Consider the following 26,579-nt stretch of genomic DNA (forward strand, 5'->3'; position numbering starts at 1 on the left):
ATCTGAAAAATGGGGCTCACAGCAGTACCTACACCTCACAAGGCTGGTAGAAAGATTAGAAGGGCTTAGAATACAACAATAGGTTTTGTATTCTGTTCAACAACCACCACAGTAACAATATTGGCAGTATCACTACAGGTTGAGTATCCTTTATCCAAAATGCTTGGGAGCAGCAGTGGTTGGGACTTTAGACTGCTTCAAATTTGAAAACATTTGCATACACATAATGAGATATTTTGGGGATGGGACTCAAGTCTAAACATGAAATTCATTTGTTTCATATACACCTTATAGTCTGGAGGTAACTTTATATAGTACTTTTTTTTTTTTTTTTTGAAACGGAGTTTCACTCTTGTTGCCCCCGATGGAGTGCAACTTTATATAGTATTTTTAAAAACTTTGTGCAGGGAACTAAATTTGTGTACACTGAACCATGAGAAAGTAAAGTTGTTACTACCTCAGCCACCCATGTGGCATCCTGCAGCTCAAAAAGTTTCAGATTTCTGGATTACGGATGCTCAACCTACATTGTTGTTGCTACTGAATAAAATACAAAACACATCAAAGACTGACTACGTAAAAATTATGAACTTCTGTATGGCAAAGTCAACATAAATAAAGACAAGTGACAAACAAGGAGAATTATTTGCATATTAATATCCAGACTATGTAAAGGCTTAATATACAGAATATTTTTAAAAAAAAAAAAAACCCTTTACAAAACAAGAAAAGAAAAAACCAATTTAAAAAATAGGCAAAGGAAAATAATAGCCAATTCAGAGTAGAAATATAAATGCCTATATAATATATGACAAGGGACTGGGAAATAACAATTAAAACAATGACAAAATATCATTTTGCCCATCACTTTGGCACAATAAAAACTGACTTAGTGTCCATCCAGTGTTAGCTTGAGTATGGAGAAATGGACATTCTCAACTGTTGCTGCTGGGAGCATAAACTGGCATGGCGTGTTGTAAAGGCAATTTTGGTAACACATTTAAAATAATACAACCTCGTTCTCCCAGGTGTCGATGCCAGGTAAGTATCTGTGCATGTACCGAAACAAGCATAAATATGGCTGCTTATTTATAACAGAAGTCTGAAAATATCCTAAATGTTTATCAACAGGAGAATGATTTATTTAAATTATGCTATAATTTTGTTAGGGAATGCTGGGCAACGGTTAAAATGGAAGCAGTTCCATATGAATTAACATGGCAAAACTTCCAAGACAGAAAGCGAAACAAGGATGCTAAACACATGTGGATCCCACTCACCAAAAACAAACAACCAGCTGGGCGCAGTGGCTCACGTCTGCAATCCCAGCACTTTGAAAGTCTGAAGCGGGTAGACCACTTGAGGTCAGGAGTTCGAGACCAGCCTGGCCAACATGGTGAAACCTCAACTCTACTAAAAATACAAAAAGTAGCCAGGCATGGTGGTAAGCACCTATAATCCCAGCTACTAAGGAAGCTTAGGCACAAAAATCACTTGAACCTGGGAGATGGAGGTTGCAGTGAGCTGAGATCGCGCCATTGCACTCCAGCCTAGGCGACAGAGCGAGACTCTGTCTCGCAAAAAAAAAAAAAAAAAAAAAAAAAAGGAAAGGAAACAACCACTGTAAGTCCCCATAAAAATGTAACTGTGGCTTCCTATTTGGACATATGTATTTAAATACATAGAAAAGGATTTGGTAGGATCAGGGACTACCTATTTCAAAGGAACATGAGACTGAGAAGCTGGGGAGGAAGCAGAGTACTCAGGGAAACTTCTAGGTTTGTTTGGTACTGAAATTTTATTATAAGAATGTATGATGTGGCTTAAGCCTTAATCCCAGCACTTTGGGAGGCCGAGCTTAAGGTCAAAGAAATAGACCATCCTGGCTAACACGGTTCCATGCAAAAAAATACACTAGCTGGGCGAGGTGGCGGGCCCCTGTCCCAGCTACTCAGTTACAGGATTTTGGCGTTTTGCAGTGAGCTGAATCGAGGCCTGGGGACAGAGCAAGACTCCGTCTCAAAAAAAAAAAAAAAAAAAAGAATGCTATGTTGTATGCTTAAAAATAAAATAGAGCTTTCCATGCAAAAAGTCCACTTCCTCGCTCCCTGTCCCTGCCTGTTACACATTTTTTTTAAGAGGTGGGGGTCTCGCTATGTTGTCCAGGCTGATCTTGAACTCCTAGGCTCAAGCAATCTCCCTGTCTGTTGCATACTCTTCATATACAATTACTTTCCAAACCCTTTCAATTTTAAAAGTTCATTTCCTGCATGTCTAGTCTGTTCCATTTCCATTTAAATCTACCTAGTTCAAGTCAGCTCCCTTCACTTAACCCACTGAGTCTCCTTTCCTTCAGTTTCACACTGCAAATAGACAAGTTTAATTTATAGACCCTGAATCTTTCTCCCTAGGAATTTTCCCTGACATCTCTTGCATTACATGGTAAAATTCACAATAATTTTTTCATGTTCATTATTTAGTTATTTTCATATATCCAAATCCATTCCACAAATTTGGGTCTCAAATGAAAGTACAATAATACTAAGAATGCAACTGAAGCCCAACTAAGCCACAGTTCACTTCTCTGCTGTAAGTTTAGCCTGAGGGACCCATCAGCCTTAGCAAAATTCCCATGTTATGCTTAAGAGCAATAAAAGTCATGAGTTCTAAGTGCTCCGTAGTGGCCTATGTGGACTTAACAACTAATCTTGAATTTGGTACATTGTGTGGGTTTTTGTCCGTAAGAGACAGTAGATCTAAAGCACTGGGACGCCATTCCCTTCACCCTGCTCAGAGCAGAAGCCTATGCAACCTCTCCCAACGCTGAGCCTGAAACTCAAAAAATCTTCTCAGCAGTCCACTCCATCCCTCCAAGGCTGGGCCAAGTCGTGCATAGAACCTCACACGGTTTCACCAATTGGAAAAGTCTAGACCACCACTGAGCTAACTGAAGTAAATTATCTAACCTTGCCCCTCAATGCAGTAATCCTCCATCCCTGAAAGTAATAAACACTTCCCCTCTCAACCTCAATCTCCTATCCTCTGCTACTCTCATTTGCTTATTGTACCTTATTTCCGAATGGAAATAAGGGATTTCATTTGTTCCCAACCCTTTCTAAGTTGCTCCTTCTAGGTCCTGCATTCTGTTCTAAACAAACTCCCTTGCCTTAGCAACCTTTGGCATTTTCCAGCTTCCGACTGCTACTTGCTCTCAATCACAAAAGTGCCCAAGATCCAGCCATACTATGACCCTCAACCCTCCTCTCTCTGAGGCCATCTCCCAACCTCCTCCTCATCCACTACAGCCTGATTCACGGTTTCTCTTTCCGCTCCGCCTCCTGCACCAACCTTGACATGTCAGTGTCTAGGCAGCTTCCTGACGTGCGTGTACCTCAATCCCTTACAATGCAAGAACCTTTCTCTCTCACTCACCCACCCATTTCCAGGTCACTAATCTGGAGCCACCCACCTCAACAGGTCTACTGAGACAAGGAGTGGAAGGTAATTGTGCTCAAGTTGAGTTGAGGGGCTTAAGAAAAGTTGGAAACCAACCGGAAAAGTCCCAGAGGAATCTAAAAAGAAGAATCATCAGGGAGAACTAGTAAAAAGATTTTATTGGCTTGATGCCACAATCTGAAGTAGCCTAATTTTCCTGTTAATTTCCCTGTTGAAAAAAATTATTTAGCATATACATGTTTTTCAAAATAATTACCTTTTAAGCAAAAATGTGCAAATGTTTTTGCTTTTTAAAAATTTACATCTTTTTTTGGATGCTCTTTTAACACAGAGCAACGATTTCATATTCACAAAAATACCTCAAACGACATGAATGCTCTGGAAATGAGATGCAAAGGAAACCAAAAAATAATCTTTAAACTTTTGTTGAAATATTTCTAAAATTATTTATAGTCCATTTTCCTTAGAGTATACTGAATATGCCAGAATTCTGCTGTACCTGAAAGCAGCCACTATAGTTTTAAAAACATCAACCAGGACTGCATAAACATCAAATTAACACTGATAAAGGACCTCAGGACAATCCCTGTGAACTCTATTGTATTTAATTTGTAAAACCCTGGTTTTCTTATGGTTTGCTTTCTTCTTTGCTAAGTAGCATAATGGGAAAGGTGGACTTCAAACTTGCTTTGGAAGTTAAACAATTTCATTCATTCATTCACTCATTCAATAAATATTTAGTAAGCACCTACTATGTGCCAGGAACTGGAATATGTGCTGGGAATACAATGGTGTGCAAAAACAAATGGGTTCCCTCCGTCATGGAACTGACAGTCTAGTGGGAGAGACAGACAATTATTAAATAAATGTATGATTATAAACTACTATAGTCCTGATATAGCTGCAACAATAATGCAAAAAAAAAAAAAAAAAAAAAGAAAAGAAAAACACTGCTTAAAAATCGGTTATGTTCTCCTCACAATTCAGAAATAGCTATGAGCTCTCATTACACAAAATACCATTTATGCTCTTTTGGAGAAAAAGAATTGCTTGAAATAAACATAAGAAATTATTTACTCCAATATATTTAATAGGTATTATTTGTGAACAACTAAAATTTCGTCACTTGAGGGAGACCAAGACTTAAATTTATCTGTTTTTGTATCTCTCCACGGCACATGAAAAGCTGCTATGTCCATGCAGGTTCCTTAAGAACAAGGACCTTTCTAGCTCATTCCCTGCTGTATCCCTAGGACTGACAACAGTGCCTGCCACATAATGGGATGTCTTTCCCATTTTTTAATGAATGAATGAATGGATGGATGGATGGACAATAGGGATTGAAACAGCTAAGATGATGACAGAAAAGTAGATCTGCCCCCAAACAATAACTTAAATGACTGACATTGCTCAGATTCAGGAAGCAGAGCACAAAGCTACAGATGCCAGCTGATGTGGCCCTCAGGCCCACCTGAAACGATCCCAAACAGGCCAGGTGAGGGTTAACTCTAGCTAACACAATCAGATCACCAACCTATGATGTATTTCTTCCAAAATAATAGATCACCCACAAGCAGTACCTGTAAAGAGATGACTCCATTTCCTACCTGGGTACTGCAACAGCCTCCAGGCTGGTCTCCCGTCTCTACTCTCATGCTGCCCATGCCCACCCAGCAGCCAGAGGGTCTTCTCAAGCAAATCAGAACGTACCATCCACCTGCTCAGAACCCTCTCATGGCTTCCCACGGCTTTCCAAAGAAAACCCAAGCTTTAGGCCCCTGTTCTTCTGACTTTATCTTCATCTTATTCCACTCTTGCCATGCTAATTTTCTTGCCATCCTTCAAGCACTCAGGCAACCTGCACTTTCTTCTTACTGACAGTAACATTTTTGCCTCAGATCTTCAAATGATGTCTTCAAATTTCTGATCTAACATTACCTAATCAGAGACATTCCCCAACGACTGACATATGAACTAGGAACTCCCTCATCCTCTGTCCCCTCTCCCAGTCTTCTTTCTTTCGTGACAGTGACACATTACATCACACAACTGATGGCTGTCTGGTTCCCCACGAGGGTGTCAGGTACCTGAAGGCATATTTCTGTACCATCAGTTCCTAGACAGTGTCTGGCACACAATAGGAAATATATCTATCATAATTAGTCTACTCAAACACTCAGCTAGCATCCATCCCATCAGCAGGTAACATGCATGGAAGCCAGTATTCCTGTACTCTATGCAGGAGCACTGTGCAACTGTCCTCTTACGCTATGATTAGGTAACATGAGTTACAAAAATTCATTAATAAATAGAAATTAAAATCAGTTCTTTCCAGAGACACCAAAAAGATTAGTAACATAAAGCAATGGTGGTTAAAACAATATGGGGCTAATATCTATCGAGAATAAAAGTTTTTAACATAGTATGGCAGGAAATTAATTAAGAACCATCCACCAGTGAAAATTAGTGGAAATACTGAAATGAGTAACATACTTTCCAAAGATTTAAAACAAAATCTCAGAAGCAAAGATATGCAATGAATAATATATTAAATCCTCTTTGATTTGTGTATTCTTCTCTACACAATTCTCAAGGGAAAATTCAAAAGCCAAAAATATATTTCAAAACATATTTGCAAATGTCAGTAACACTAAATAATAAAAATGCTTTTCTATCAAAAAAATGGCTTTTCTATTAAGCATTATTTCTGAAGTTTAGAAAAATGAAGCAAAACTTAAGAGAAGATGGGCTTAGAATAAATATTCTAGAATCAGTCTCTTTCAAAGAAGTATTTAAGAACTCTATTGTGTTACCAATTTAATCTGCCTAAATATGAAAAAAAATTAGGAACTATTGAACTATTAAAAACAATAATAAATAATAATAATAATAATAAGGCCAGACACAGTGGCTCATGCCTGTAATCCAACACTTTGGGAGGCTGAGGTGGGAGGGTCATTTGAGGCCAGGAGTTCAAGACCAGTCTGGGCAACATAATGAGACCCCGTGCTACCAAAAAAAAAAAAAAAAAAGAGAGAGAGAGAGAGAAGGAAAAGAAAAAAGCCCATTTGGAAAAAATAACAAACACCATAAAAATACCCCAGGTTTGACAAACAAACATATAAAGCCATAAGTATGTAACTGTATTTTACCTCTATTCAGCATGAGGGTCAACCTAACTAAAATAAAATCACTGTATAAAGAGCACATGTGATAGGTTAACAAGGCCAAGAGAAATGTACTATTAAATGAAAAGGGAAATAATGTATATTCTGTATGAGCTGCATACTTCTGATTTTTTTTTTTTTTTTTTTTTTAGAGACAGGATCTTGCTCTGTTACCCAAGCTGGAGAGTGGAGCAATCAGGGCTCACTGCAGCTTCACCCTCCTGGGCTCAAGCAATCCTCCCACCTCAGCCTTCCAAGTAGCTGGGACTACAGATGTGCACCACCACATTCGATTAATTTTTAAAATTTTTTGTGAGACAAGGTCTTGCTTTGCTGCCAAGGCTAGTCTCCAACTCTTGGGCTCAAGCAATCCTCCTACCTTGGCCTCCCAAAGTGCTGGGATTACAGGTGTGAGCCACCATGTCCAGGCACTGAACATTTTTAAAATACTAATAAAGTCACTGAGAAAGGCTGCCATGTTCAATTACCAAGTACATAAATTTTCCACAAGGACAAAACTTTTAAAGTTTCATATAGACACACACACAAAGACTGAGAAGACTTAATTGCTCAATCCACATTTGAGCATTAAGGTTATATTTGATTTTCTAAAAAAACAAGATAAACAGATCTGTAACCTAATAAAGTATATATGTTTAGCTTTCATTAGGGGAAACAAAATGTATTTTTGTGAGCAATTAATCAATGATTCTACACGTGTATGTGGGGAAAATGAACAAATCTTCAACAAATGTATCAAATTCAAGAATAATAGCCTATAGCCTATTTCTGGGTCATCTCATATTTCAGGGAACTATATATGATCCAGGCTTACCTCAATTCACTGTGTACAGTGTCAACTGACTGATTTAAGGGCAGGATTACACATTAGGGTATTTAATACTCAATCTTAAAGACTTCTCAAATCCTGCTTGTGAGCATCTATTTAATAGGTAACAAATCAACTAAAAATGCCATTCAATTTTGTTTCTACAATGATTAAAATGCCTACATTAAATAAAAGCCAGAATTCTACATGTTATCTAAATTCCATTTGCATTTTTGAGGTAGCGTCCCACATTAGATAGAACCCTGGGCTTACGTATCAGGGAGAAGTAAGTTTGTATGCCAGCTCCACCACTTACTAACTCTGTGGGACCTTGGACAAATTAACCTCTCTGAGCCTCAGTTATCTCATAGGGTGATAAAGTCTAACTTATTGGCATGTGAAAATTAAATGAACAATATTTCAAAAGAGCAAAGCGGGGTGGGGCTTACTCAGTAACTATTTTTAAAAAGGGATGGGGGATTAAAACTTATCTACCCGAAGCCAAAAGGTCTTTTCTAGCTCTTTCCCTGGAGTGTGGCTCCTGGCAAGCCTTTTTTAGCTTTTGATTTTTTCACAGCTAAAATGGGGGAAATGACATGCTCTCTATCTAAGGCTACTGCAAGGATCCAATGAGTTAACACACACGAAAGCATTATGAAAACAACAAATGCATAAGCATGCAAAAAAAAAAAAAAATACCCTTCATTCTTGACAGAAAAGCCAAGCAAGCAAAAAGAGAAACTGTGATTTCTCATTTGCTGCCACACATAATTTTATCTCTGTATAATGCAATGCAAACATTAATTGTATCTTGTATTAATTTATTGTGAGACTATCTTCTTCACTAAACGAGTGCCTCCTTGAAGAAAGGAGTGTCATCTTTGTTTCTTCAACAGCTAACATGTTATCAGGCATACAGATGATGCTCAGTAAGTGCTGGAATTATGGCACACTATATTTAACCTTCCTAGTATGTCATTAATACAGTGGGAAGTAGAGTTACCATTTTCTTTCCGTAATCTTGTGATGAACTTCTTAGGGGGTATTACTCCAACCTTTTTCTTCTGCGTGGCTATGCTATGGAAGAGATCTGCTAAGCATGTAAGAAGGCTCTCCTTTTTCCTAGGTTGACTCTTATATGCAAGAACTTTTTCCCGAAATGGACGACAAAAATAAAGTGCTTGAAGAACTGAATTGCAGTAGCAGGTATTCCCAAACTGCAACAGAAAAAAAAAGTTTTGTTAAATTTAGGGAAACACATTTTCAAGAGAGAAATTCCCGGTGTATGGTTAAGAGAACAGAAAGAGATGACAAGTGGTTACTACTGTTACTATAATACTGACTGCATTATATTATACATTTTAAAATACAACTCTCAAAAATTCTTTAGAAATCACAAAAGTAAAGTTTTCTATCAGGTTCTTAGGTACAACCAAATTAAAATACTTAAAAACAAAAAATAAAAAAACCAGATCCCCTGAAATGTTACATGAAAAAGTCACCAGTATGACAGTCTAACAATCACTGAAATGCCAAGTCACAGTATTCATGATGCATTGGAAAGACATCAAATTCTTAATTATGAATTTCTCTCTTACCAGTCATGTCATTGGGAGTATGTCACTACATCTTACTGAACTCTACTTCTCTCCACTCTAGTAACTGGGGGGCAGGGAAATAACCCTACTTTATAAAGTAAATGACACACAGTTTGATAAATATGTATTGCCTCCTTTTTCCCTTCCATTCATTCAACACTGGCTCTAAAATCTAGCTAATAAAATACCTAAAAGTCAGTCATGAAGATTTGGGGAGCACTATGAAACTATAAAAAAGGAATGAGGACAATTCTCATATTTCGACTATGGGCTGAGATCAAGTATATACAGTATTAAGTTAAAAAGGCTAGGTAGAGAAAAAATGTTTAAGGTTGGGTGATATCAAAAGTACGTCCACAGACCATTTGTTTATATTTTTTTTAAAAAAATGAGGAAGGAGAAACAAAAAGCTAATAAAAATGGTTATTTATAGAAGAGGAAAAATGGAGAGATGGATGAAAATGAGAATTCTCTGAAAGTAAGTGGTTATAAAACATTTACTTTTTACCTCCATCTTTCTAAAATAAAGAAATTTCTCACACCTGTAATCCTAGCACTTTGGGAGGCCGAGGCAGGTGGATTACAAGGTCAGGAGATCGAGACCATCCTGGCTAACACGGTGAAACCCCATCTCTACTAAAAAAAAATATAAAAAATCAGCTGGGTGTGGTGGTGGGTGCCTGTGGTCCCAGCTACTCAGTAGGCTGAGGCAGGAGAATAGTGTGAACCCAGGAGGCGGAGCTTGCAGTGAGCAGAGACCATGTGCCACTGCACTCCAGCCTGGGTGACAGAGTAAGACTCCGTCTCAAAAAAAAAAGCAATTTCTAAAATTAAAAACAAAAATAAAACCTAAATGTATATGGATTCAATGGTAGAAATACAGAGAAAAGAATTACTTCAGGTGACTTAAAGAATGTTTACCATACATGCCTAATGAGATAGGGTCTAACCATTTAAAAAAAAAAAAACAGCAAAAAAAATCTATTAGCCAGATGCAGTGGCTCACACCTGTAATCCCAGCACTTAGGGAGGCCGAGGCGGGAGGATCACTTGAGGTTAGAAGCTCAAGACCAACTTGGTCAACATGGTGAAACCCCATCTCTACTAAAAATACAAAAATTAGCCAGGCATGATGACACACACCTGTGATTGCAGCTACTCGGGAGGCTGAGGTATGAGAATCGCTTGAACCCAGGAGGCAGAGGTTGCAGTGAGCCAAGATTGCACCACTGCACTTCAGCTTGGGAGACAAAGCAAGACTCTGTCTCAAAAACAAACAAACAAAAAAACAAATTTATTGATATTGTTATTTTGAAACTATTGTAGCTATATCACAGGACAAAGCAAACAAGGAATTATGTTAATACCCTTAGGAACCAAAATTTTTCATGTAAAGGAAAAAAAGATGCTATAATAAAATCAGAAAAGTAAAAGCCTTGTAAACTTAAGTTGGAAACATCAATATAAACTTATTTTTTTTATAACTCTGAAAGTGAATGTCTGTGTGTATGCATGTATGTTTGTGTGTGTGTGTTTTCAAACTCTGTCCACTGAAAAGGTGTGGCAGCAACAAGTTTCTCCTTTACCCAGATTGTGTTCTCTAAACACCCTTTTCCCATCCAAAGGAACTCGGACACCTTGAAGATATGGCTGATACAAGATCTGGGATAAGAAGTGCAAGATTAGCCTGGGGTATCTTAAATATGTGTCAGCTTTAATACAAAAGGATTACTGCAATGGATCAAAACACACTAACTATATAAAAATTCATAAATTTAAAATGACATTTTAGGCTGGGCACAATGGCTCATGCCTGTAATCCCAGCACTTTGGGAGGCCAAGGTAGGTGGCTCAGTTGAGGTCAGGAGTTTGAGACTAGCCTGGCCAACATGGTGAAACCCCATCTCTAACTAAAATTACAAAAATTGGCCGGTTGTGGTGGCGCACACCTGTAATCCCAGCTACTCAGGAAGCTGAGGCAGTAGATTCACTTGAACCTGGAGGCGGAGGTTGCAGTGAGCCAAGACGGTGCCACTGCCCTCGGGCTTCAGCGACAGAATGAGACTTTCTCCACAAAAAAAGATATATGTGAATGTGTATGTGTGTGTGTGTGTGTGTGTATACACATAATGACATTTTAAAAAAAGAAACCCTCATGAGTCTCCATTGACAGTTGCAAACTAACATATAAAAGGAAAACATCAAAGATTCATCTTGCCTTTCTCGTAAGAACCATATTTCAGGGGCACTAAACAGTTGATGAAGGAAGTTTTTGTTTATAAAATAAGTCCAGTGAATAAAATCAGAAGAAATGGTTGTAAATAATAGATTAAGCAACAATTATCAATGGATGCTCAAAGCATTAGGTTAAAAGCTGATGAGGATCTTTAAAACAGAGGGATCAGACCTAACCCCCCATGCATTTCAGCATCGCTGAAAGTGAACAACTGAATAATGTGTGTCTTTTAATATATCTTACCTCCTATGAAGTACTCTTGCCTTAAGCAAAACCACTAAACTTTAATCATGTCTCTACGTGTAACTACTAATTTACAAGACAGTCAACAGTCAGGCAACGAAAGAGACAATACCACAAAGAAGGAAAAGGCCAAGTTTGAAATGTGAATAGTCTCTAGGACAAATGACCTCGTTTCTCCACAAATGGATAACTTGAAAAAAGTCTGAAAAGGGCTCAAGAGACACCACAGTCAAACTGCAAATGTAAATGCTGGAGTTTACTTAGATCCTGATTTACAAACCAACTATAAAAAGTCATCTTTGGCCAGGCACAGTGGCTCACGCCTGCAATCCCAGAACTTTGGGAAGCCGAGGTGGGTGGATTACTTGAGGTCAGGAGTTCGAGACCAGCCTGGCCAACGTGGTGAAACCCCGTATCTACTAAAAATACAAAAACTAGCTGGGCGTTTTACTCTTATAATCCCAGCTACTCAGGAGGCTGAGACAGGAGAATCGCTGGAACGCGGGAGGCGGAGGTTATAGTGAGCCAAGATGGCACCACCACTGCACTCCAGCCTGGGCGACAGAGTGAGAATCTGTTTCCAAAAAAAAAAAGTCATCTTTGAGACAAAAGAAGATACTTGAATATATACAGCATCGGATGATACTAAGAAATTGTTGACTTTGTTAGGCGTGATCATTAGATGATCATATTTTTTAAAACGTTCATGCCACTTAGAGACATGTAATTAAACTTGTCCCATTTATGGCCAAAATGACATGATGTCTAGGATTTCCTTTTCCAGGAAAAAAAAAAAAAGTCAGTGGAAGAGAATGAAAATATTGGTAATTGTTCAAGCTAGGTTAATGGGTTCATGGTGATTCATTATATTTACCTATCCTACTCTAGCTTTTCAAAGGAGGCATTGAATCTTTGAGGTAAATTGTGTCATCATGTCATTATGTGTCAAAATCATAGCAAATAAAGGACCTAACCAGATAAATTCATAGGGAAGACAGAGACTAGGCAGAGCCAATAATTTCAGGGAAAAATTTTAAAAGCTTTGCTATGTTCAATCTCCTAATTGTCTGAATATGTTTCTTTTTTTCCACAGAGATTAAACAAGTAAGATCCCTCTGCCCACTGAAACAGGAGTTACCAACTTTTTGAAGAGGCTTGGGAGATCCAAGCCCTCTCCAGCTGAGGACCTGAGACCTAGGAAGGACAATGACTTCTCACATCCACACCGCTAGTAGGAGACAAGCACCGGTTTCAGAAAAAGAGGTGCTTAAGAGGTATGTGATTAAAGCGTACTGGTATCATGATCATAAATGTAACTATAGATACACTTCAGTGCACCCTACCCAGGGGTTAAGTACACCTGAAACAGCATCCACAATGTTACTAAGATTAATCTACCCAGTATCCTGAATAATTTGTCTTAAAAATACCTGTATTTGTATCACAATCTAATCAAGCTAATCACCAACAAATGTAGTTATATCAACTAAAGAGAAGAGACAATGTCCATATTTTGGAATAGGCAACAGGGGAACTGAACAACTTCCACCGAGTAGGGAGATGAAAGCAAAAGAGATCATCTCGGAGTATATCAGAAATATTACGATAATGAGGAATGACCTATCTATAAAAAATACAAGAAGCAAATAGGATAGGCTAAAAAACTAGAGGGAGTCTCTATTTTGTAGACTACTGGAAGTCAGGCTCACACTTCTGTTCAACATGACTTGCTCATCTTTGGAATATAAAGCAAGAGTAACATTATGATCAATTCTCTGAGGCCTGCTATTAGTCTTCTTCTATTTACTTTCCTCAATCCCATTAAAGAAAAATTAAAGGTTGAAAGTACTACTCTTTCTCCAGAATAAGCTAACTTTCAATCTTATTAATAATTTTGAAACTTTTCCTTCAATTTTCTTGATTTTTAATATTAACTTTCATTCAAGGTCCTAAGACCTAAAAATTATCTTTCAAGAGTACAGCCTTCGCGCAAAAGGTTTTCTGGGATGATCTTCTCTATACTCTTGTTTGTGAATGCTCAATTTCCTAAAAAACAAAAAAACAATGCTTTAGTGCTGAAATCTATGCTGTGTTATCTCAGCTGGTTTTGAAGATCAAAGGTAGGTTTAAATCAGGGAGAGGAAATTTTAGAAGTTGCCACCCTACTCGAGGTCTGGTCATTGATTTTTTGATTGCTTAGTGAGTACAATCTCATTCTTGCTTTCAACGTGCTTTCTCTAATGCCTTTTTCTCCAAACCTTAACAAACATCCCACCGCAAATACTTTTTATATACCTACTACAAAGACCATTTTGAGCGCACATCCCTTACACATATTTATAAATTATATGTACTATATTATGTATATTAAAAATGTAAAGGAATGCAATTAAGAAAATGCACATTTTAGATTTTTGTCTTATTTATTATACAAGCTGTTATTTTCTTTTTTTTTTTTTTTTTTTTTTTTTGAGACGGAGTCTCGCTCTGTCGCCCAGGCTGGAGTGCAGTGGCCGGATCTCAGCTCACTGCAAGCTCCGCCTCCCGGGTTCACGCCATTCTCCTGCCTCAGCCTCCGAGTAGCTGGGACTACAGGCGCCCGCCACCTCGCCCGGCTAGTTTTTTGTATTTTTTAGTAGAGACGGGGTTTCACCGTGTTAGCCAGGATGGTCTCGATCTTCTGACCTCGTGATCCGCCCGTCTCGGCCTCCCAAAGTGCTGGGATTACAGGCGTGAGCCACCGCGCCCGGCCACAAGCTGTTATTTTCATGAAAAAATATGAGTTTTAAGTGAGAGCAAGGAGATTGGGTATATATTTTTGCAAAGGTTTTAGATTTTAAAGCAGTAATTTGATAGCCTGGGTTTACGTTCAGTTATTTGGATATGTGGTTTCAATGGCCATCAAAACTGAAAAAGGTACCTTTGTAAAGATACGTAGGTACAAGGGAAGGAGACTCTCACTACCTACCCTTACTTTTTAAATCACGGTATCCAATTTGTGGTCCTATCTACCAAATTAGTTTGAATCCATTTAGGAAATGCTTGCCTTGAGAGCCCCCCAGCACAGTAATGAAGCACAGAGTATCTGAAACCAAACTGTCTAGGTTCAAGTCTGGTTCCATTATCTGACCTCGGGAAATTACTAAACGGTTCTGTTTATCAGTTTCTTCATCTGCAAAAAGGGGACAATAAAGCACCTATCTCTTAGAATTTCTCAAATAATTAAATGAATCATCACGTAAAACACTCAGAACAGTTCCTGGCCCTTCATCATTTCATAGCTATTTTTTTTTTTTTTTTTTGAGACAGGGTCTTACTGTCACTCAGGCTGGAGGGCAGTGGTATGATCATGGCTCACTGCAGCCTCAACCTCCTAGGCTCAATATCCTCCCACCTCAGCCTCTGGAGTAAATGGGACCTCAGGCATGCACCACTATGCCCCCAGCATTTTTTTTTTTTTTTTTTTTTTTTTTTTTAGAGACAGGGTCTCACTATGTTGCCCAAGTTGGTCTCAGATTTCTGGGTTCAAAGCAATCCTCTCGTCTTGGCCTCCCAAAGTGCTGGGATTAAAGGCATGAGCCACTGTGGCCAGCCAATAGTTGCTTTTAAAACAACCTTTTAACTAAAATTATGTAATTCTCTAAAACTACATTTAAATCATAATAGATCTGCCACAGCAGAAATAAATGAGTGAGGGTGATGCCATCAACCATTTGACATCATGGAACTTGTAGTAACATACAACCATATCATATACAGATAGAGTACAGGCACCAGTCTCATCCTTATGTTAAGAATAATGCTTAGTCTATCATTTTTAGATAAAAAATAAACATCATAAATTCTAATATTTTCTTCCCATTCCCAATGGATCATCTTACACACTTTATTTGGAGACTACTGGTTTTAACCACCATAATGTCAATAGCATTACTTTGTTTAAATACTGAGGCTGGGCACAGTGGTTCATGCCTGTAATCCCAGCACTTTGGGAGGCTGAGGCAGGAGGATCGCTTGAGACCAGGGATTCAACACCAGCACAGGCAATATAGTGAGACCCTGTCTCTACAAAAACCTTAAAACATTAGATGAGCATGGTGGTGTGCACCTGTAGTCCCAGCTACTCAAGAGGTAAAGGCAGGAGGATGGCTTGAGACAGGGAGGTGAAGCTGCAGTGAGCCATGATCACTCACTGCACTCCAGCCTGGGTGACAGAGCAAGACCCTTTCTCAAAACAAAAACAAAAACAAAAACAAACAAACAAATCCAGATAAATAAAAAGCAAAAAATAAAACTGTGAAAAGGAACTGTTTTTGTAGAAGCACAACTTCCTCCCTGTCCCCCACGCTGGGCCTGGGTGACGGTGCCTGTTCTGTGAACATGCTGAGATGTTCTAAGGGAATGCCCTCTTCCACCAACCAGTTCTTGCTTAGGTGACCCTATTTTAGAACCTTGTATTTCCACACTCCCCTACCCACCACTCTTCTTACTCCAGCAGAGTAGACCAGACAATGAGTACCTAACCCAGAAGTCTTCTTTTCATACTCCAATGGATGTCACTCCCTCACCCTACATTCTTACTCCACTGCCCCATGCTTCCTTGTAGGAACTGCTTTCTCTCCTCTATGCAAATTACTGTTGTGTTATCAATCAAAGCGCTTTTACGGCCCCTAAAACAAGGCTGGACACTTGGTACAGTCTAGCCAGAGGACCTGGGCCGGAGCTCTTTTGCCAGGTTTGATATGGATATTCTCTGGACTCTCCAACAATGTAAACCTCAAGTAACCTATGGCCATCAGACGGGGAGAAACTGAATGAGAATGAAATCAATGCAAAAGAAAAGAGAACCAAGAGACACTTGCCCTAATGAACTTTATAACCTAAAAATGGGAAGTTTCATTTTTATTTATTTCTATAATGGACCCTGCTCCAACTAACGACTAGAAGCAATTCAGGTTAAATAGCCTTTTATATGATAGACTAGAAAAGGAATCATAATTGTATAATAAAGATTCTGAAGGGAAGCACATTTCCTTTTTTTTTTTTTTTTTTTAACAAACAGCTTAAAACCTCAGAAGACAGGAAAAGCACGTTTCACAGCACCCTCGCAAACGGAGTTCCTGCAGCCAGCCCACTTGTGTGTTGAGGCCCACCTGTATTAGAAAATTAATAAACAACCATACAATAAAACAATGAAAAAAAGCTATTCAAAAACAATGCACAGACTATATTACAAGTAGGAAAGATACACTAAACTGTGGTTTAAATCATTCTCTATCAGCTCTACTAAAATAAGTACTAACCAGCTACAATATAAAAGGAAAAAAGGCAATTTGATTTAGCCAGTTAAAACTTGTTTTCAAAGAATTTAGCTGACGATGTAAACAGCTGGCTTGTAAGTGGGATACTTTACAGCAAATTTCCCCATCCAAAGCTCCTCAAGTCACACCAGTATTTCTCTTCTCTACTTCCAATAATATCAGGAATAGCATTGTATCTATGAGATAAGCTAAGAGGAAATCCTCATTCTATGTATTATACAAATTATAGTGACAGGTAATTATCCCTCACTAAGAGTAAGCTGCCATAAGAGCCATCATCTGTGAAAATATTCTTACAAGACAAAAATATCTACAATTGAAAGTAACAGAAAACAGGTTGTCATGAAAGCACTAAGAGCAACCACTCTGTTTAATTTTCTGCTAATTTAATTTGTGGTTATTTTCCTTCTCTCCATTCAAAAAAAAAAAAAAAAAAAAAAGCTTGGGCAATATAGCAAGATGCCATCTCTACAAATAATTTTTTAAAAAATTTGACAGACATGGTGGTGTGTGCCTGTGGTCCCAGCTACTCAGGAGGCTAAGGCAGGATTGCCTGAGCCCAGGAGGTGAAGGCTGCAGTGAGCTGTGATCGCACCACCACACTCCAGCCTGCTGCATGGAATTAACCACTCCACTAGCTCTGCTGCATCTACTCTGACCAGTTTTATTTCTGAGTATAATTCACAATGTTTCCCAACCTTTAATAGTTGGAGCTGTGACCCCTGTAGATATGTTAATTTTATATATAATAACGAGGCACAGAGACCAGAAGTTCTATTTCTATTCATCAAATGAATCTCTCTAGGGGATAAAGACAAAGGGTCCTCTGATGGTCTCTTAGTAAGTTTATTCTCTCCTGCTTGTCTTAATTTTATTGTTAAGAATTCTAATTGAAATGCTGTTTTTTAAATTAGAATATAAGGCTAAATTCCAGAAAAAAATTAGCGAGAGGAGTAATGAGCAGCCTGTTCTGAACAGAGAGAAAGGTAGGGGAGTGATGATTCTTTGTTATAGGTTATATGTATAGTGCACAGAGACAATTCCCAAAGCACAGGGAATCACACACATCACTTCAACTGCCTTCCTCAAATCCATGAGAAACCCATCTCAAACGCCCTATGTATGGACTAATATTTAGAGTCCACCAATCTGTTCAATATAACTTACTGTGTTACCTATTTTATCAATATATGCATTTTAAAACATCTGCCATGGATTCACCTAATAGTACAGTACAACAGTATAAAATAAACTACCACAACAATTATATAGCACAGGTTTGTGATACCCCCCAGTGACTCAGAACAGATAACATTCAGGTAAACTTCTCAAATTTTCCTAAAGTCTTAAAAATGTGTAATTACTAGAATTACCTCCATAAGAACTGGGATGTACTCTTTCCCCACATTTCACACTTTTATATCTCTAGCACTGGTACAATGACAGAAGTAAATTGTCAAATACCCCATAGATACATGGAGGCATTTGCACAGCTAAATTTATACTTGTACATTTCTACCACCTAGTCAAGTAAATCATTCTCAAAGAATCAAGAGTTCACTTGGACTAGGTTATATATTAACACTAAATTTTGGCTATGATAAATTTCTGACAAAATAGGGACAATCAGATTGACAAGTTAGAAACTATTCTATCTCTAAGATTTTAAGATGTGAGACAACTGGCCAGGCGCAGTGGCTGATACCTGCAATCCCAGCACTTTGGGAGGCCAAGGCGGGTGGATCATGAGGTCAAGAGATGGAGACCATCCTGGCTAACACGGTGAAACCCCGTCTCCACTAAAAATATAAAAAATTAGCCATGCGTGGTGGCAGGTGCCTGTAGTCCCAGCTACTCAGGAGGCTGAGACAGGAGAATGGCCTGAACCCGGGAGGTGGAGCTTGCAGTGAGCCGAGATGGCGCTACTGCACTCCAGCCTGGGTGATAGAGCGAGACTCTGTCTCAAAAAAAACAGGCAACTTTGTTTCCCTTCCCTTGAAGATCATTTCAAAATTCCCAATCAAGTCTCTTGGCATTTAATTCTATTAATACAAAAGAACAATTTTTCTTTAATAACTTATGAAATGCATTCATCGTCTTTAAAACTCCTTCCAAACATGATTCTAAAAGTGTACCAATGGATACTTACGTTGACTAATCCAAAATAGTGCTCATTGACTGGAAACTGTTCTGGACCAATCTCTTTCTCTAATGCCGAAGCATTGGCGCCCTAGAAAATGAAAAACAAAAATCTTAGTATTTATAGTAGTCATGCACCACACAATGACGCTTCAGTCAATGACGGGCCGCAGCATGATGGTCCCATCAGATTACAACGGAGCTGCCCCACACAGGTGTGTCTGTATCCTTCACACTGTATTTTTAACTGTACCTTTCTTATGTTTAGATATGTTCAGATGCACACTTACTCCGTGTTACAACTGCCTAGAAAACACAGGAGCATGCTAAATAGATTTGCAGCCTTCGAGCAATAGGCTCTACCATCTAGCTAGGCGTGCAGTAGGCTCTACCACCTCGGTTTGTGTAAAACACTCTATGATGTTCACATGCACAATGATGAAATGGCCTAATGAAGCATTTCTCACAGCATATCCTCATCGTTACACGATTGCATGTTCGTAGTGTTGTCATAACTACACAGGTGTTAGAAACACCCTGTAAAAAAAACTATCTGTGATCCCTATTGCGACCTAACACAAAGAAAAGAAAAAGGAGAAGAGAAAGAATGATATTGAAGAGTAAAGGCTTTTGACAATGGCTAAAAATTGGTTTTTAGGAACTTTCTCACAGAACCAAAGCCTGGATCAAGGAATTACATTCACAACATGTTCTTTTTTTCTAAGTAATGAATGAAATTTCCTGCTGTATCATGTACTCTAACAGGAGTGTAATCTGATAGCACACATCTCTGAGAGCCAAACTTCTGTGAAACTAAATATAAATATGCACATGCTCAGTGGCCTAGCAATTCTGAAGTATAAACCTGAAATTCTTACACAGAACTGAAGCTGACAAGAATGTTTACTGCAGTATCATTTATGATTGCAGCTGACAGCAGTCTAGATGGTCCATCACTGGGGAAACAGATACGTAAAATGTGACAGCATACTACATAGTAGAGCCAAAATAAATGAACTAGGTTTACACAAAGAAACATGAGCATCTCAAAAACACAATGTTAAATGAAAAAAAGAAAAATTAGATTAACATAAAACACCAACGTGTGTGTGTGTTTAATAGCACATGGAAAATAGACTGAAGAATGTATATTAAATATACTATATACCTGAGTGGTGCTGGAAGAGGGATGGGCCATGGAATTGGGAATGGGGTAAAGGAGAAAAAAACAAAATCCAAGAAACAATGACCTCGCACAGACAATCACAGTGTGTCACGGTTTCAAGAGTGTGATCAACTCAATTCTGTGCACCTGTGGTCCCTGAAGACCATGTGAAAGGGAGGGGGAGAAATGTGGCCTTGAGCACCATGGTGGGTGATGACATATAAGCAGATACAACTAAATAGACTCTAAAATGTAGTTTGAAAGGGAAATAAAAGCAATTCTGCTAATATGACTCTGAATATGTTTACCTTGAAAATTCCCAGGAAAACATACTAGATAAGTATAACTGATAGGACATTGCTCAAAAAATACCCAAATGTCACACTGAAGAGCTGCAGAGACAACACGCCTCTTCAGCTACACCGGGCATATAGTCAACAACGCACCAGTGCTCAGAATCCCACATCTGCTGCTTCCTTCCTGCACGAGACTCCTAAACCTGGGAAGCCCAGAACCCTTGTTAGACACTGAGTCTTCAATTTCCTGACAGCTCTAGGCTGAAAAGGAGGACTGATAAAGGCACATGGTGAGTTGGCAGTCAAGTTCCACCAAAACAGGACATTTCTTCTAATATCTTCCAGCCGACCAGCACTTCACACCTCATATATACAGGATACTGTCTTTATTTTTTTGACTTGGGAAATCAATTTTTGGTTTTATATAAAACCTTGATACCATCACTAGTTAACAGATATCATTTATTTCTAAATTTGGATAGCAATATGTCGTAACAATATCAAATTCAATGATTACAGTAACTTCACGATCCACTAAAAACTGATGGGAATATGGCAAGCCCTACTACCCCTCACCCTGCCAGCTCAAAAGTCCCTCATATATGTTGAAAATAACCAACAAACCCAGGTTTTTAACACCTGTCGTAAAAATTCAAACTGATACTGGCTTATTCAAATGAGTATAATCCTTTCCCCCCACCAAAACAGAAGAAACGTGCCATCAACCAAAATACAACCTCAAATACTTACCTATCTAGAACAATAAAATACCAGTGCATACATCTTAGGAAGGCATTTCTGGCCTTTAAGATGCACTAAGAACAAGTTAACGGGTGAAGATGATCCCTCCACTGTTAGCCGAATCACACGCCACTCGCCTTGTATTCTAACCACCCCACATGTCCACCTGTCACCATATGTACCACGTACTTTCATGCCTGCTTAGTAAGCTCTTCTCCCACCCCCTTGTCCTCACAGCAGTTTCAACTATGGGTCAGGTATTGTCTCTCTGTGCCTCAGTTTCCCAACAAAGAAAAATGTTAGCAACTACTTTATAGGGTGACTATAAATTAACAGAATTTTAACTTTTCTAAGGCAGCTGGTGGCGCCTGGCACACAAGCAGGTGTCCAATAAATGTTGGTCCTCTTCTTACCCTTCCCTTCAAACAAAAAGAAAACAGTCACAGTAATACATCTTTTCTGCTCCGTGCAAAAGCTAAGAAATGACAAGAGGAAAATCAGAAGACAAAACAAGACAGCTATAATACAAAAAAATAGATACCCTCCTTAGTTTAGCAGACAAGAGCCAATTCCCTCAAGCGGCCCCCAGAGGTATCATCACTGTACTCCCCCACACAGCCTAACAACAAAGCAGAACCATAATCCAATTCAGAAATCTGAGAACAGTAGGCCAAGAGTGGTAAGGTAGAAAGAGCTGTAGATCATCATCATTTAACCTCTCTGGATTTAAGAATCTTCATTTGCAAAATAAAAGGGTCAGAATCCTCAGTGATTTTCAAAACTCCCAGTTACAAATTTTCTGCTGGGTTTTCAAGTAAGCCTTTACATGAACTAAGATTTTCATGGCTAAAACTATTCAGAAAATTAAAAGATTATGTGATTTCTAAAATTCCTTCTCACTCAACATTCTATCGTTTCTGATGACTTTCATCAATGCTTCTGAAGACATTACTGTTTTAACACAAAACTCTAGGGAAGTCTAAGATGATCAATATATGCCAAGCCAAGTCCACAATTCAACAGCTTGAAGAATGATGGTTAGGACAGACTGACGGTAGCAGACTGAAATGAAAAGTACAAAGAAGGAACAGTACTCACCTTATTACAGTTCTAAACTAAGGCACAGCACCATAAACTATGCCTTCCTGTGGTAATGACTGTGCAGCAGATTCTGCAGATGCAGGAGAAGCATGCTTATTGCATGCATTCAAGGTTTTCCTCAACAGAAATGATCAGGGTACACTCCTCTCTCTAGCCTAATGCTAACTAAAAAGGCAAAAGATTATACTAAGCAATTGGTTTCTGCTGAGTTGTTTTTAAATTTAACAGCGTTTTCAACACCAAAGTTAGACATAACTGGTGAAAACCAACTGCAAAGTCAAAATTTTGCTGTTCGATTGCAACCATCTTTAAGACATTCCTGAAGGATTTTGTTGAAGGCTGACAAATTCTATCATATCACATAATAGTCATACAATCACCCAAAAATTTAAAGTGAGCCTAGAAAAAGTAAACATTCAATAATAATAGCTCCATTACCACATTTAAGAAGTATGACCCTATCAAAACTAACAATAGCTTTTATGAAATCAGTGGTTCTTTACTGGGATAAAGGGAAGGCATGATGGTGAGTTAAGAAGTTCTGCTCCAGGCCAGGCATGGTGGATCTCCTGAGATCAGGAGTTTGAGACCAGCCTGGCCAACATGGCGAAACTCCGTCTCTACTAAAAATACAAAAAATTAGTCAGGTGTGGTGGTGGGCGCCTGTAATTCCAGCTACTCGGGAGGCTGAGGCTGCAGTGAGTCAAGATCGCGCCACTGCACTCCAGCCTAGGCAACAAAAGCAAAACTCCAACAACAACAACAACAAAAAAAAAGTAGTACTTCTGCTATGGAGTCTTCATAGGTATCAGAATTAATTTATTTTTGTCTGAGCACATGACACACATAAATGGAAGAAGACATTTTTTTCTGACTTCTGTGCCCATTTTTGTAACTTAGGCAAAAGATGAGACTTAGTACCCTTACTACAGAATTCATCATGAAGAAGTAATTAGATACTCAGGCCCTTCTGATGAAAACAATCAAAAGATAGGTGAAATTGAAAAATAACTATTAACTGAGCTAGTGATAAAAATAATCTGCAGGAATCAAAAAACAAAGTGATGGGGTAATTACGAGAGATAAGCAAACATCAAAGACTTCCCACTGCTGGTATTTTCTGACCCTAGCGACCTTTAAATTCTCTTCCAGCAGCTGAATGGAATGGTATGCAGGAAACAGGTGCTAAAACTTAGGGCCCACTCAAGACAGGGAGGACAACAGGCAATATGAGCATGAAGCCGAGATCTCCAAAGAGTTTCTCTTCAATGTAAAAGGGAACCAGTAATAATCCCACACTACAAGAAACAGCAAGAAAACTTGCTTGACTTGTCCTTGGCACTTAGGAGTAGAGACAGGAAGAAAGAAGAAGTATCTTCCAAAACTCATAACTATAACTAGGCCCTTCTAAAAGTCTGTGACCCAAATTTCCACAAACTGTGATTAAAAAAAAAAAAAAAAAAAAAAAAAAAAAAAAAAAAAAAAAAAAAACCTCAGTAGAGAATTCAAAGAAATCCTAAATTGAGAGTGCCCTCCTTCCACCTCTTCTACTCCACAAAAGGCAGAATCACAAATTCACTCTGGAATGAGATGAATTCAATCCACCCACAAAGAATTCCTACAAGTACAATGCCAAGAGATTTGAATTCATAAATCAAAAATTACAAAAACACACAAGAAAAGAAAGCCCCATGAATAAGAGCCCCATGAAGAAATGCAGACAGCAGAATGAAACTCAAAAAGTTACTGACAGGCACAGGATGTAAAACAAATGTCTAATATGTGTCAACAAATGACAATGAATTGATTGTAAGAACAAAGATGAGACTCTAAGCAGATGTTTAAAAAGAACTAAATACAACTTCAAAATATAAAAGTTGCAAAAGCTGAAGTATGGCCAGGTGTGGCCACAATGGTGTGGCCAGGCATGGTGGCTCGAGCCTGTAATCCCAGCACTTTGGGGAGGCCAAGGCAGGTGGACTCAGGAGATCAAGACCAGCTTGGGCAACATGGCAAAACCCCGTGATATGGTTTGGCTCTGTGTCCCCACCCAAATGTCATCTTGAATTGTACTTCCATAATTTCCACATGTTGTGGGAGGAACCTGGTAAGAAATAATTTCAATCATCGGGGTGGTTCCCCCATACTGTTCTCGTGGTAGTGAGTAAGTCTTACGAGATCTAGTTTTATCAGGGGTTTCTGATTCTGCATCTTTCTCATTTTCTCTTGCCACCGCCCCATAAGAAGTGCCTTTCTCCTCCTCCCATGATTCTGACCCCTCCCCAGCCATGTGCAACTATAAGTCCAATTAAAACTCTTTTTCTTCCCAGTCTTGGATATGTCTGTATCAACAGTGTGAAAACGGACTAAAACACCCCATCTTTACCAAAAATACAAAAAATTAGCCAGGCATGGTGGTACGCAACTATAGTCCCAACTACTCGGAAGGCGGAGATATGAGGATCACATGAGCCTGGGAGGTGGAAGTTGCAGTGAGCCGGCAGCGCGCCACTACAGCTTGGATGACAGAGTGAGACCCCATCTCAAAATAAATAAATAAATAAACATTAAAAAAAATTTTTTTAGTGGATGTGCTTAAGAACTAAACAAGGTTAATATCAGACAGTATTTTTTAGCCAATATTCCTGTCAATGTAAGGTTATTAATGAAAACTCAAGTTTCATTAAAAGCAGGAAACATGGCCAGGCACGGTGGCTCACACCTGTAATCCCAGCACTTTTGGGAGGCTGAGGCAGGCAAATCAAGAGGTCAGGAGATTGAGACCATCCTGGCTAACACGGTGAAACCCCGTCTCTACTAAAAATACAAAAAAATTAGCCAGGCGTGGTGGCGGCGCCTACAGTCCCAGCTACTTGGGAGGCTGAGGCAGGAGAATGGCATGAACCTGGGAGGTGGAGCTTGCAGTGAGCTGAGATTGCATCACTGCACTCCGGTCTGGGTGACAGAGTGAGACTCCATCTCAAAAAAACAAAACTAAACAAAACAAAAAACAGGAAATATTTTACAGAGATTTCACGGGAGAATGGATCCATTACAGAACTGCTGTAGAGAGACCACGGTATACTACAAGTAGCACTAAACTAGTAAAGCTACAGACTTGAGTCTGGTCTTGGCCATGACGTTAAGTTGGAAATGACTTGAGACAGATCATTCTCTCCAGACCTCAGTTTCCTCAGATGTAAAACTTCTGTCTATAGTACCTTCCATCCCCACATTTCCAGCAACATATGAATTTTACGGCTCTTCCAATCTCATTAAAACATTAAATATACAATGTTGGATAGTCTATTAAAAGTCAAACATTAACAAAGTCCTGAATGAGTTAGGAAATAGCATCATATCCTCAACAACAGCTGTCCAATACTAAGAATTTGTAGGCTGATATGGTTTGGCTCTTGTCCCCACCCAAATCTCATCTTGAATTGTAGCTCTCGTAATTCCCACGTGTCGTGGGAGGGACCCAGTAGGAGGTAACTAAATCATAGGCATGGGTTTTCCCATGCTGTTCTCGTGATAGTGAATAAGTCTCATGAGATCTGATGGTTTTATAAAGGGCAGTTCCCCTGCACACGCTCTCTTGCCTGCCACCATGGAAGACATGCCTTTGCTGATCCTCTGCATTCCACCATGATTTTAAGGCCTACCCAGCCATGTGGAACTGAGAGTCCATTAAATCTCTTTTTCTTTATAAATTACCCAGTCTCAGGTATTTCTTCACACCAGCATGAAAATGGACTAATACACAGGCAATGGGGCAAGCATCTCCTTCAACTTACCTAGTATGAATTCTTGAAAAGATGAGGGCTTGTTCTTTTCACACCCAGAAATCGCCATCCAAGTGAAATAATAATAGGCTGAAATTACAAAGATACCCTTGGCCTATTATTTTGATAATATAAAAGTAACTATATATTAAATGTTGTGAGCAACCCAAAAATATCTGCAAATAGGAAAAAAGTAATCTGGGAGATGGCTATCCTGCAATTAAATAATTTTTACATAGTCAACCATGGAAAACATATAACTATCTACCTTTCACTCCTTTCACTCTGCCATTATGAAAAAGATAAAAATTACACAAAAGTAAACTGAAAACAATTAATTCAATCTGGAATTAATGTAATTCCTTAACTTAAAAATCTCCTGGCCCACAACATCTACATCTAAAACTAGATTATGGCTAAAACATGGTGTCTACGAGGATATGTCATTTTGAAAAGTTACATTCAGTATATACTGTTTCAGAAAGTACAGAACAGTACACCT

The 26,579-nt window shown here is 38.8% G+C and overlaps 1 protein-coding gene across 2 annotated transcripts in view; it reads right to left on the reverse strand.

Moving 5' to 3' along the window:
- The window catches only part of USP12 (ubiquitin specific peptidase 12), a 104,743-nt gene that overhangs the window by 30,768 nt on the left and 47,396 nt on the right, over positions 1–26,579 (reverse strand). The window contains exons 2-3 of one of the 2 annotated variants that reach the window (XM_050766899.1): positions 19,000–19,080; positions 8,456–8,669 (exon numbers count right to left, since the gene is read on the reverse strand). In XM_050766899.1, coding sequence (XP_050622856.1) covers positions 8,456–8,669; positions 19,000–19,080 — 295 coding nt within the window. Of the gene's footprint in view, positions 1–4,208; positions 4,292–8,455; positions 8,670–18,999; positions 19,081–26,579 lie in introns of those variants that run through there. The other variant, XM_050766900.1, reaches the window with a different exon arrangement.

The sequence above is a fragment of the Macaca thibetana genome, chromosome 17 (assembly GCF_024542745.1).
Source record: "Macaca thibetana thibetana isolate TM-01 chromosome 17, ASM2454274v1, whole genome shotgun sequence".
Lineage (NCBI taxonomy): Eukaryota > Metazoa > Chordata > Mammalia > Primates > Cercopithecidae > Macaca > Macaca thibetana.